This window comes from Mchenga conophoros, linkage group LG3 (assembly GCF_057382185.1).
Source record: "Mchenga conophoros isolate Kocher_MC1m ecotype Shallow Benthic linkage group LG3, M_conophoros_male_GT1.1, whole genome shotgun sequence".
NCBI lineage: Eukaryota > Metazoa > Chordata > Actinopteri > Cichliformes > Cichlidae > Mchenga > Mchenga conophoros.
The window spans coordinates 54255107-54269506 of NC_140528.1; the positions used below are offsets into that span (position 1 = coordinate 54255107).

The 14400-nt window shown below is 42.4% G+C and overlaps 1 protein-coding gene across 1 annotated transcript in view; it reads right to left on the minus strand.

Moving 5' to 3' along the window:
* Positions 1 to 10791, minus strand: part of dachb (dachshund b) — a 117928-nt gene extending 107137 nt beyond the window's left edge. Inside the window, exon 1 of the mRNA XM_085263234.1 lies at positions 9868 to 10791. Coding sequence (XP_085119360.1) covers positions 9868 to 10511 — 644 coding nt within the window. The 5' untranslated portion in view covers positions 10512 to 10791. The remainder of the gene's footprint in view (positions 1 to 9867) is intronic.
* Between the last annotated feature and the right edge of the window lie 3609 nt (positions 10792 to 14400).

Here is a 14400-nt window from a genome sequence, read left to right on the forward strand (position 1 = left end):
CTGCTGATACGACACAGAGATGTTTTTGAGTAAACATAACTGTGGCCATAATTACGTGTTTTATCAACATGATGCGAGCTAGTCGATTTAATGATTAAGACAAGCCACATGTATGTTCGATGGCAACCGAAATGTCAGCTCTCTTTCTTCATGACAGTGTTTAAACGATAACAGCAGTTTGATAAGGGCAGAGAAAACACTTTTTAGTCTTTTGCTGTCGTTTAATTGTTGTTCATTTGATCATTTTTTCTTTAATGCCTGAAATATCAGCACGAATTATAGGTGTTAAGCATCTTTGTTGAGCTCACGATCAGCACCGTAATTTAAAGCACGTATTTAGAAGTTAAAGGAGAGAAAGCCCACAGTCAAAACACAGACTGTGTTTACTTATGTTAAATCAAAATTACCAGATTTTTTTAAACCTTAAGCAAACTGCTTTCACTCGCTAAAATACAGGAACCTACACAACCCTGAGTCTGCGATACGAAAATGATGAGGCTTGCATGCCCTTTAGCAATTATAGTCAAGCTCAATAACTGGAAAAAAATTACAACACACAGAAATATTTAGATATTAATTTGTAAGAGACTAGGTTGAATTTAACTGGCATTTAATTACATTTTTGGTGTTTTTAGACATGAAGTCAAAGCAATGTACAAACAAAACACAAATGACAATGGCCCAACCAGTTAACAATCCATCATTATTGCCATAAAAGGACAAGTGTGACTTGTCTGCAGTTTGAGTGAAGATCAATTACACGATCAGTGTGACCAAATCTGACTAAATAAGGAAGATAGCAGGAGTAGTGATTGTTTTGAATAGTGGACAGATAGAGGAACCAACAGACACCTTGCTACGGTATAAACTTATTGGTCAATCAGCCGGATGAACGAAATAAATCAAATATTGATACTTTCCTTATTTCTAATAACCCAGCACCAGTATATTGTAAATGAATGAAACGATAAATGAAAATCAAGGTAGTAAAGAAGAGATGGGAGGAACAACCATGTTGTGAATACTGATGTTGCACAGTTTGGCCACCAGAGGGCACTCTTTGGAATGCTGCAAAAACAACAACCAGCTGATCCGGAGCGTAAACGAGCAATCCACAACTTGCTGTGACAATAAAACAAGAATATTTTTAAACTGCACTGGCATGTTAGCTTACTCATAATTAGCCACACATAACACACATCGTTTGGGAAATTTTAAAACCACCAAATATTGGTATCAGTATCAGTTTTAAGATATCGGTCAGGCTCTAATCCAGATTGCAATAAGTTAAAATCTGATATTCTCAATTATGTGTTAACAATAACTAAAATTTCTCAGATACTCATATGTGTAACTCTTCAGGTTAGTTAGTGGTTAGTTGATAGTTGCTGTCTTAGTGTCGCTCCTTGCCCAGTGGGACTCATCACACTGGAAACCCTGATGGAGGAAAAGCTCTGTGCTGCCACATTGGAGTTGAACACTAGTTTCATGAGTTAAGGTTTTGCAGATCATACTGTAGCCCGTTTCCTTTTACATCTTTAAAAATGGAAACAAAATTGTTGGAAAGAAAAACACGAGACCTAATTGTTGCTGTTCTGTGTGCGAGTCAAATTATCAGGGACACGTTACAGATTGTTTGGACCTGAGGACCACGTTCTTTCAGTTGGACTACTACCAACGGCCACATGTTTGGTATTGTGGCGTCTCCAGTTACAGTTAAACAGGTGAAAAGCAGCACTCTAACTGACCTGTCGGGCTCACAGTGTGCATTAATGTGAGCAGATGCTTTCAGAAAATCAAATAAATGAACAACAATAAAACTCTCATACTGTGTGGCGATTATAAGAGACTTCTAAACAAACTCGAATTTTTTGTGCCTGTCTGCGAGAAAAAAAGGGTGGAAAAAAAAGCACCTCTTTGTCACGGATCAATCTGATTAATGCAATGTGTGAAGATTACGTCCGATTGGTCACCTCCTCGCTGCTAACGCGCACTGTCACACTGCAGCGAGGTGACCTCAGCTCCCCGCCGGCCAACGCTTTAACCTTTATCAATTAACCAACAGCACAAAGCGGAGCTGAAACCAGACACACTTGCGCGCACGCGTGCGTGGGAAACATCACACCAACAGAAACAACACACACGCACACAAGCACCAGCAGGACACACATGACAAGAACAAGACACACAAACACACAGATGTAACCTGACACAGTGTGACAACTGATAGCTCTGTTTGTGCTTTCTACTCCGTCACACACACACACACACACACACACACACACACACACACACACACCTCAGGCAGAAGGCAAAGCGACTGACCACATTTGACTGTGTGTCTTACAAACCACTGTGCTCCATTAAAAGAACTTAATGCCCCATGTAAAAGAATGAAAAACAGCAAATTGATGAAAGGAGTTCACGCTGAGTGTGTGCGGATGTTATTCTGCGAGAGTGTGTGAAGCTGCAACGCTTCAACAAACCAAAACGACTTTTCTCCCCCTGCGTTGCAGACAATGCGACCTCCATCGTCGGTATGTGTGTGTGTGTGTGTGTGTGTGTGTGTGTGTGTGTGTGTGTGTGTGTGTGTGTGTGGGCTCTAACAGCCTGTTGTGATAAGGAGAGACCAGAATAACACTCCGACATCAGCAACCCTCCCACCTGTCACTCACTATCGATTCTCTCTCTCTCTCTCACTCACACACAAGCACACACACACACACACACACACACACACACAAGCAAGGAGGTGACAAGGAGGCAGAAAACACTCAGACCAAAACAGCTCTGCGGTTTGATAGAGATCGTCTGCTTCGTTTTTAAGCAAAATAATGTTTACATTCAGGAGGCAGTAAAGACACCAGTCCTCCACCTTTTTAGTTCAGTTAGAGGGCAACACAAACACTCTCAAGGATACAACAAAAACAACCAGTCCTCCAACAACATGACCACATCAACAGTCTTAAAGGATCCCTGTGAGCATTCCTGAAACTGCATACAGGGGAGTTTCGTGGGTGCCATAAAAACACAGACTTTTGCTCAGATGAGTCTCATCTGGGAGCGGCTTTCAGATGCTGTTTGGTTAGGCTTAGTCACTGAAACTACTTGATTAGGTTTAGGGGCGGAAAAATTATGGTTTGAGTTAAAATGATCTGTTGCAAGAGTGCAGAGTTCGACTCCATCGAAATGGAGCACGCAAACACAAATAAACTAGCAGTGATGTGGCAACCAGATCAAATTGTGCAACTTGTGGTAACGAGAGTCAAGTATTACGTTACCTGACCGTTAACCATTCTTTAACCTGTGAACTCTTTGGTTCAAAGTATGCTGACCAGACGCTTTAACACTGCTAACATCGACGCATTAGCACCAGAAATACTGTATTATTGTTATTATCATTTTATTAACGTCTAAGCTGCTAGTTTAAAGATGTTACAACATCACTAGCCCCCTCTCTCGCTCCCTCTGAATGTAAGTTTTAAACAAACGGAGGTTGAAAACAAATCAATGGCAGCCGTGTTAGCTAGCACTCCTTTGCTGTACTTTGATGTAAAAACAAAAATGAGCGCCTGGCTGTCGGCTTCATCAGGATAAAATATAACTAGAATATAACAAAAGCAGTTGAACCGATGCGCAAAATTGTTCTGCACCAGGGTGTAGACGCTAGCAAAGAAGAAACCAAGGCTTCTGGTGCTAGCACTGATAAGGTTAGCCAAACTCTGCAAACTGATCTGACAATGCGTGTTTTTGTGCAACAGTATACTCGGGTCAATGTGCTGCATATTTCAGCTACATTTGATTTGTTTAATGAGGGGCGTGATTAATGTTTAACTTGGACGGTTGAAGGGATGTTCTAAATGTTTTTTGAGGGTTTTCTAGTCAATAAGGGTTTCTCTTGTTTAAAAACAGCTAACAAATTAGTCATAAGGAACATGCCTAATGTGCTTAGCACAGCTAATGTTGCATCGCATTCGCAGCGGGCAAGTGGGCTGCATTAGAACATTTCTAGTAGTTGTACACCCAATGCAGGTTGTGGTATCCAATGCACCCAATATCCCCGTGTTGGTGTTGTTCCTGGATCATCGAAATAAACTTGGGTCCACATTCAACACTGCAAGGGACCGATCGCATTGTTGTGATGTCATAGATTTGTGATGTCAGGGTCAAGACGTGATCATGGTCAGGGTTAGGGTTGTGCAATTGGTGTGAGGGTGTTTCCACGTTGCAAAACTATGACATCACAACAGTGTGATTGGGCCCTTGGAGTGCTGAATGTGGACCGACGTTAATTACAATGATCCAGGAACAACAACAACATCAGTTTAGGGAAATCTGATTTTGCCTCTGGCTGCGGTCTGGGGTGGTGGCATTGGTGGAGTTCATGATACAACCTGGTCAACCAGCAGGTGGGGAAATATAAGACAGGGAAGGTCAGGCCTGGGCGGTTATAAGCAACTAAACTTTCAAAATTAGAGCACAGTGATTGTGCACTACAAAATAAATCTCAGACTGTGACTTTATCAGTTGGATGGAAAGTTAATAAAACGAGCAGCAAAATATGCTTGTGTGTTCAACCCAAAGGTAGTATGTTTTGCCTTTGTCACGTCAACACATTTTAAACTTCTCACATGTCATTTAATGGCGTAAAATGACACTCAGGTGGGCACCACTCTCAACATTGATCCCGCAATAACACTCAAAATGACCGGACCTCTTTCTCACGCGCCGTTTGTGACACCAGGCTCGATTCTCAAGTTATTTAAAGGAAAGTTTAACAAAGACACTGAAGACATTAAAAATGCGTCCCTCCCTCTTTCTCCAGCAGAAACAAAGAATAAAATGATCTGAAGGTCTGCGCTGCAAGCTCAATTTAACGTCCGCAGGTTACAAGCAGCTGATGTCACCTCCTTTAACTCATTCACTGCCAGCCATTGGCAGTGAATGAGTTAAACCCATTGACTCATTCACTGCCATTGACGGCTATAGAAGTCAATGGCAGTGAATGAGTTAAATAACTCATAATTCATTTTGCCAGACTTCAGCTGCTGCAAGTGTGGGAACTTTGTTTCACTTTCTTACTCGCGCGCATCAGGTCTCCTTTTCCTGTTTCTTTTCTTTCATGTCAATAAAAGGGCAGATCTTTAATAAAAACAACATCAAGAGCACTTTAAATTAAAACAAAACAAGGCATAAGTTAACAAAACCGACACCAGAGGTACGAGTGGATAGAAGCGGTGATTGCTTTTATACACACACACACTCACAGAGAAACACAAACACACGGGTTACAGAGAAGACAAACTATGCAGAAGCCCAGTGGGAGTTCTCTTTCTTTTCTTTTTTTTTTTTGAGCGTTTAATTTTTTCTTTCTTTTCCCAGACAATAATGTTAAGCGAGGGAGGGAATAGCCGGGAGGAGGGGGCATTAAAGAGGGTGAGAGACAGAGAGAGCGAGAGGCATTAGAAGAATGTCAATATGATTGGAGAGAGAGGAGTGTGTGTGTTCGCTGTGCGTTCAACAACAATGGATCTCCAGCCGTGTTGTTCCATGTGCATTCGCATGATCCATTATTACCCCTGACATGTACCGCTGTGTAAAGTGAGTGTGTGTGAGAGAAGCAGAGGGCAAGAGAGGGGAGGCAGGGTGATTGAGATTGAGAGGAGAAAGGTTTGGGAAGAAGAGAAAATTAGCCCAAAACAGAACTACACCTGTGAATTTAGGCAAAGTCGTAAAACGAACCTTGCCTGTTCTGTTCTTTATGAAATAGCTAGAGGACTGAACATGTCATGCTTAATAGAGTGTAACCTAGTGTGTGTGGTCAGCTTTAACAAAAAACAAGAAACAAACAGGCCACTCATCACCAGTCCAGCGACTCCACAGCAACATGATCTGCCGTTAATTATTAGCCGATACTGAACGAGCGCAAACAAAAAGCCGTTCATCCATCAACAAAAATAACTGAGCAGACGACATCCTGCGCTTCCAGCTGCAGCCCTCGCGTGAACTTTCACTGTCTCTCTTTCTTTCTCTGTTAAGGAGTTTCTGGAAACACAGCAATATATGAGGCGCTTGAGAGGTTTGGATTCTCATCAGAAAGCGGGCGCAACTGGTACTAAATTCATTCTGCAGCGAGATGACACGCTCAAACATTCGGCAGGAGTCATAAAAACTAACCATCTTCAGCTACAAATCATCCTGCAACAGATGGTCTGACCCACACACACCCTGATCTCAACATCATGGAGCCAGCCCAGGATTACACAAAGAGACAGAAGACAATGGAGATGAAATCCACAGAAGGCAAGTTCTCCCAACAGCCCGCTTCTTCACCGAGATGATGCCTCAGCTACAAACGGGCCAAACAGCCGTAACTAAAAGACTCCTCAAGCCACGTTTGACTTGATCAATTCCTATACAGTGCTTTTCTACTCTCCTTTGACACCCAGTCATATAAGCAGTTTTGTTCCTACCTAAGTGGTTTCTGTCCAACATTCACACGCTGATGGATGCAGCAGAAAGGAACTCAGGGTTTGCTGTCTTGCTTGAGGCTATGTTGGATGCAGACTGGAGCAGCCAGGGATCAAACCACCAACTTTTTGACTATTAGATAACCTGCTTGATCTCCTGAGCTACCGCCACCCCAGCAACTAACTCACTGACAGAGATGCAGCCCAGAGATTATCACAAACGTTACCCCAACATTTTCCAGTATTAGTGGTAAATATCCACCTCAAATCCTCAGCCACCAGAACACCTCCACCCCTCCTCAGCACTGATTATCCGAGTCTGTGGAAGTCTACCTGAGGGAATCGAGCACCATTATCCCAAATAAGATTCCCACACTTAGCATTTCAATCATGAGCGTGGAGAGCGCTGTGAAGCACTTGGTTTAGGTTGTTAAAAGTGGATTTAAATTCCATCATAATTAAACCTTTCAGTCATCTCTGGTGCCCCACGGATAGGGAGGCAGTGTCACCCCAGAACGGATCGCTCCCATCAGAGGAGAAGAGCTTTATCACACAATAAAGGTCAGAGCAAAGGTGGGCCAGCAAAATTCCTCCCCCAGAATAACGCAGCCATCAGAGAAGCTGCTGATGGGGTCCAGTGTGCCTGCCTGTTTGGTCTCATTAAAGCTAGACGTAGCAGCTCCCGTCTGCTTGTACAGGCAGCTCGCAGTGGATCACACTGATAGTGACGTAAACCTATAGATGATTCTCAGGTAGGTTCCAGGTTTTGTGAGGTGTGCCATTATGTCTGATTTCTAAGCAGATTTATGGATGTCTATAAGAGATTGACATTGAAAACATTAACATCAGAGTAATGATCATAAGCAGAAGTGCAAATTTTGGCACAAAGCGCAGAAATCGGCTGCCAAGTGTTTTTTTTCCTGCACAGGGACAGTGAACTTTAATAAATTATGCAACCAGAGTCAGCAACAAAAACATGGCATGAGACAGCCCAATGCATACGAGCCCATCAGTGTAAAATTAAGAACAAAAGCAGTCCGAGGACGAGCGCCTCCCACCCAGGCTGGTAATTCTTGGCACGAACCGAGTTGTCAGATTATCTCGGGATGTAATTTGATTTGTATTTGTGAAGATTTGACGTGAAACGCCTCGCAGCGGTAAAAGAAAATATTAATTTCTAAGAAAGGCCAAGCACCACCTGTTCCATCCACAACGAGTTGCAGATGGTTTGAAGATTCCCGCTAACAGACGGGCGAACCGAGCAATTAGCACGAGCTCCTCGGCAGAGGTGATCAAATAAACTCGACAATCGCGGCACGAGTTTGGCCAGAACTCAAGGCTGGTTTTAAATATTTTAAATCGTCAGTGTTTTTCTAAGTAATGAATGAATTTCACTTTACTTAAACTGAGAACGCAGACTGACTGAAGGTGATCTTTCTAAACTTTGGTACTGGATCACTTGACTCTTTCCAAGACGACCATCAGAGCAAAATACAGCTAAAAATAATAATAATAAAAGAAAAACTTCTGTGACCATTTTGGTAAAAAGGCCAAGTCTGAGTGATGAACTCATTTAAACCTGCTTTTCTGAACTCAGAACGCATCTGTCCTTCTCACATGACCAATTACCAATTTTTTTTAACCTTTATGTCAAATTTCCCCGACATCTTTAAAGTTTAAATTTAAAACCGAAATACTTTAAATCTATATGAAGAGGGAAAAAAGAAGCGGGGAGAAAGTCTTAAAGTCATCTTTGTGGAAAACAGTAAACGTCAGAGTTTAAAGAGGGTGCGGAAAATCGGAAATTTCACAGGAGATGCTGCAAAAAGTTTTTTAAAAATTGTGGCAGTTACATTTTTTTCTGTCCAAAACGAATTCACTTCAATTCAGTTTGAGGTGCCTAAAAGAAGAACTAAACACAAATCGTGTAAAACCAAAAACACTTTGATTTAAACGTCTTCCAATATGTTCTGTAAATGAGGCTCGACACAGTTAAAAACAACAGAACTGAGCAAATAAAGGACATTTCTAAAAACTGTGAGGCCTCTTCTACTCAGCGCTAAACTGGAGAAATATTTTAACTTCTTTGGTTTGATTGTCTGAACAAAACTTGATTTAATCTTTTCTATATTAGTGACAATAATTTTTTTAAAATGTGAATGCAATGAAGCAACAGCAAGTCCAAAGAGTTCATTGCAGCTTCTAACTTCTCTTTAGTTATTTTGAAATCATTTGAAATGTGTGTTGTGAACTATTTTTGCTTCGTTCTGTGGATTCACATCAAAATTTAACCCACTGGAGAAAAAAAACAAACACTTTCGAGTTTGAACTTGAAGCCAGCTAAATAGAAGCTGTGGGCTCAGACAGGTGAGGTGGCAGGTGTACAGCAAGTATTCACACACACACAGTGAAAAGCCTATTTACACACAAACGCACATCAATGCTGCATTTCTGCAACACACATCCACTCGATTCCCGTTAAAGCCTCTCACACACATATTACCTTTCATACACCACATAAAGACACAGAAAAGCTCTTTCCCTTTCACTGACACACACACACATGCGCACACACACGCACACACACAGATCTGCTGGTGAGATATAAGGTAATGGATTATGTGTAAACAGGACAAAGCAGCGGGTTGTTTACTTTGCATTTGTTTGCCATAAGCTTTTTGTTCCTGTAAAAAAACACCAAACTAATGAAACATGTGTCTGTCTGTGTGCTCATTTAGCATCACACACACACACACACACACCTTCCAAAGTCGATACAGTAAAAGCATCATCCAAAGTAAAATAAGGAACAGTGCTGATAACAGAACAGGAAGTGTGGAAGATAACCATTAATCAAAAACAGTCCCGAGCCTCCAACAAATGTTTGCAGAGTGTCATAAAAATGCACCCTAGAAGCACACAGAGAGAGAGCGAGAGAGAGAGAGAGAAATGCAAAGGAAGCAGGAGTCTAAATAGAAATATGAATGAGCTGTGAACAGAAAGAGAAACAAGAGTGGGATAAAATTAAGAGAAAGACTCTGGATGATTTATTTCAGGAAAGTTTCGGGAGGATTTTGCAGAAAAACTTCATATCAAAAGATCAGGATTCCCACAGCTCGGTGTTTTACCAAAAACATGCTTGTCACAGTAAATTTAATCATTTCATTAAAAAACATATTGCAGGACCACTTTGTACACAAGTTTAAACGTGCGGACGCAGAGCCAATCCAAGGCTGTAGTCCTAAAAGGGGGATGAAACCGCCGCTAAACTGACTCAGAGTTCTCTAAATGTCGCGATTCAATCACGCTGGAAGAAGTTTGAAAATTAGACAAACTCTTTTTGTTTTTTTTTGTTTTTTTCTTGAAATATGAAAAAGTGCGTAAAGTGCGGACCGACCTGGCGCTGGTGCAGTCCTGGTACAGCGTCTCGAAGTCCTTCCTGGAGATGAGCTTGCAGCGGTTCACGCCGGGTTGGATGGCGCCGAGTCCCCGCAGGACGCGCACCTGCTCCACGGTGCACACCACGGGCGTGATGTCCAGCCTCTTCAGCTTGGTGTAGACGGTGTGCAGCCCGCCCACCAGGTGCTTCAGGAAGAGGTCGAACACCTGCGGCAGGCATATCAGCTCCTGGCCGTCCACGCTGAAGCTGGCCACCTTCACGCCGTGCACCTCCACCAGTTTGCACTCGCTGCACAGACCCGAGCCGGACGAAGTCTGCGCCAGGCTGGGGGAGCCCGGAGTCAGGCCGGCTGTGCTCAGCGAGCCCAACCCGCTCAGGGGACCCAGAGGGGCGGTGGAGCCGCCGTTCCCCAAGCCGGCCAGTGCGCCTCCCGGTCCAGGCAGGAAAGCGCTGAGCATGCTGCTGGTGAGCCGTGGAGACGGGGACAGGGAGTGGGAGTGGGAGTTGGTGTGCGCCGGGCTGGAGGTGCCGGTGGAGGCGACGGATGTGTGGAGCGCATCCGGGGCAGAGCGGTAGAGCGCGACCGGAGTTGGGGCGCCCGAGCCCGGCGAGAGGAGCGGAGGGGAGCCGGGGAGCGACATGACGGAAGGTCAGCGGTGAAGACGCGCGCACGCACTGAGGCTTTCACACTCTCACACGCACTTTCTTTCGTCCTCTCGCTCTGTCCAGCTGGGAGAGGGAAAAACAACACTTGTGCGTCTCTGCTGTTGGGCTTCCGCTCACTTTTTCCGTTTCTATTTTTGATTTCCTCGCCTCAGCTTCCACTCGCCTCTCGTTCTATCCAGAAGGAGCTCTCGCTCCGGGTATCCGTGCGTGGAAAGCGGACTGTCCGGTCTGTGCGTAAAAGCGACTGGAGCAGAGTCCGGGTCAGCCCTCGCCGTAGCCCCGCCTCCTGTAGGCGTGACTGACTAAACATTGGGCCAATCAGACGCGGTCCTTTGTAGGACTGTGAAGATGATTGGTGTAGAAATGAGAGGAGGACTTTATTGCCCCCCATTGATGTGTGTTTGTGTGTGTATGTGTGGAGGGTATCGGTCAGATCTCTCGCTTTGCGGCTTCATGAACTTTCTCACGAGTTGCTTGAGTCTCTAACGGGAACTTTTTATTTTTCTTCTTCGAGTTTTTTTTTTTAATTACATGCTGCGTGTTTGTGCGTGTGCAGGATGACCTGCGAACAGCTGAGGTTTAGGAAGAAAGGAGGGAGAAAGAAGGAAAAACAGGTGAAAAGGGAAAAGGAATGAAAGAAGGGAACAACACAGGTAACGATTAAAAGAATGGAAATAACAAGGAAGGAAAAACAAATAAAGAAGAAGTGTGCATAGGTGGCAATATCGAAGGAATGAATGAAGGAAGGATGGAAGGATGGAGGGAAGAAGGAATAGCAGGTCACAATAACAACAAGGAAAGACGGAAAATGAAAGGAATATATATTTAATGAAGGAAACAAGGAAAAGGAAATTTAAGGCAGGATTGAAGAAAGGAGGAAATAAAGGAAGAAAGTTAGGGAATAATGTAGGTAAACGTAAAGAAGAATGAAAAGAACAACAATAGGAAGGAAGGAAAGAAGGAAGGAAGATCAAAATCAAATGATGAGGTGAAGGTGTGGACAGGTAAAAATAAAAGAAATGGAAGGAAGGGGAGATGGAAGAAATAATAAAACTGTGATAAGGAAGGAGAAGGAGGACATGAGTAGAGGAAAACAAAAGGAAAAAGACAAAAAGTAAGACAAGGAAGGATGGAAGAAACAACATACGTGACAATTAACAAAGTGAAGAGGAATAAGAGGCAAAAAGGAAGCAATGAATGACAGGAAGAGAAAAGAAGGAAGGAAGGAACAAGAAAGGAAGAATGGAGGGGGAAGAGAGAGGGAGAGCAGTGAAATAAACAAATAAAATAAGGAAAGAAGGGAAACAAACTGAGCAAAGGCGAAGTGATGATAAAAAAAAGAACAAAGGTGTAAAGAAAAGAAAAGAAGAAGGAATAAGAGGTGACAGCAAAGTAAATGGAAGGAAGGACAGATGTGGAAAGAATGAAACAAGACAGTGTAAGAAAGGAAGAAAGAAAGAGAACAAAATAGGTGATGATAAAAAGTACGGAAAACAAAGACAGATTGGTAAGGATGGGAAGGGAGGAAGAATAAGATAAATAATAAAACAGGACAGAAAGAACAACAATAAACATAAGGAAAGAAGGGCAATGAAAAGTATGGAAGGGTAAATATATAGTGGAAGGGAGAAAAAGTAAGGACAAGAAAGAGGTGTGTAGAAGGAAGGAAGGAGAAAGGAAGTATGTGGAAAAAAGTATAAACAAGGACAAAAGGAAGGAAGGAATGAAGGGAACAAAATCGGTAGCAACAAGAAGGGCTGAAGGAAGAAAAAAGAAATCACAGTTTGGAAGTAAAGAGCAAAGGAAGGAAATGAAAAGAAGGGAACAGCAGGTAACAATACAAAAAAGGACAGAAGGAACAACAATGAGAGAAAGGAAGGAAGGAAGGCAAAGAAAACCAACCCGTTCTCACTCCCAAAGCGTAACATTTTACGCTAGGTGACAAATCGTCACCATATTACGTTTTCGGCTACCCACCACGTTCCTAAATGACGACCTCGGAAAAAGAGGAAATATGAGAACCGTCTGGACTGAACCTACACATGTTCGCTCTTATTCTTCAAATCGCTTAGAAACACGCTATTTAACATCATTAAAGTCCTGGTTAAGGTCAGGAATAAGGTTATGGTCAGGGCTAGGGATAAGGTTAGGTTTAGGGCTGGAAGAACGCTCTGAGAAAACAGAAGTGGAAGGAAAGAAGGAAGGAAGGAAGCATGAAAGGAAGGACATTGATGACGAAAGGAAAGAAGGTAGTAAAGAGGGAAGGGACATAGGAGGGAAGGAAGGCAGGAAAGAGGAGAAAGGATGAAAACACAGACATTTAAAATATAATAAGAAGAGGAGACATGAAAGAAACAAACTGGTTTAGTCTTTCTGTTTAACAGAGAGGAAGGATGCTGTCGGGAGAATGATGACAATCGAAAACCCAAAAATGGAGATAGAAAAGGAAACAAGAGGATGAGGAAAGGAAGCTGGGGAAGAGAACAGAAGCTAAATGACCCATGGTGATCATTTATGTGACAAAAGAAGAGGACAGGGATTAAGAAAGCAAAAGCTCTAAAAGAAAAGAGATCACTGTGCAGCATCAAAGAGACTCACACGCGTGTGTGTGTGTGTGTTTAAGCAGTGAAATGGGATTGAGTGGTGTGGATTACAGACAGACGGAGCTTTATAATCCCGTGTAATCTCATTACACTGAGAAACCCTGACTGAATGAAAGGGAGACTGAAAAGAGAGAGAAACACACAGAGTGAGAGAAGATGATGATACTGAAGGGGAGAAAGAAGAGCTCGCTAAAATTTGTAATAATGTTTGAAAATCCAGATTTACTTTGCACAGACTGACAGAAAGTCTGATATGTTCTGTTTTTACTCTGATGAGACAAATCATTTCAGTCGGGACTGAGATGTCGCACCGACAAAACAAACAAAAGAGGGAAATTAGTACAAAAAAGAAAGGAACTTTGGATGATTTATTTCTGACTTGACACTAGATTTAAGAAACAAGAAGTCTGTTTTCTGTCTTCCATCCCTCACTGCACTTAAAGTAGGAAGGCATTTTTCTGTGCATTTATTTTTACTTTTGTTTGGGATGTTTTAAATTGTCTTAATGCTGCATGGACGGCAACAAAAACTCAAGCATAAAGCACATCACATCTTTAAAGGCACACTCATTTTATGTTTATTTAATGAAAAAATTTATTGTACTCAAAAATATGCACTGATTAGTGTGTAACTGATGCATCATAAACTTAGATGAGACGAGCATCACTGCTCAGTCATGTTTTACTTGTGATTAAAGAACGGCCACATACGTAGTACTAGGAGATGAAAACTCGTAGGCGTCAACGTGCTATGGAGGTAAATATTAATTCACAACTGCAGACTCAAGTTATGAAGGATCACGCCTATGTTTTATCATCAGAGAAACAGTCACCTTCTCTAAAGAATAGAAGGGGAAGCAAAATGTCATCGTCCTCCTCCTCACCTCAAGCCTCATCTCCTGAACTGAAGTCAGAGCTCTGACACATGAAAATGTGCATAAACATGCTCATTTATTCTCAATATTGTCACAATTACTTATTGTCAGCATATTAGACATGTGACTGTTCCATGTGTGGATCTGCAGAAAGATGACAATGAGTAAGTTAAACAACACCAAGAGCTGGTTATAAGCTAACATCATTGGGTAATATTTGGCTTAAGTGTCCTAAAAACTCTAATTTACCCTCTGATAAACAGTGTGACATTCTCACTTTTTATGAGAGTTTATTCACTAAGTGTCTGAGTCCAACATTGTTTGATCCTCTTGAAAGAATGTTTCACTAACAGCAGCTAACAGAGGCTAACAGTGGCAAAACAGTTG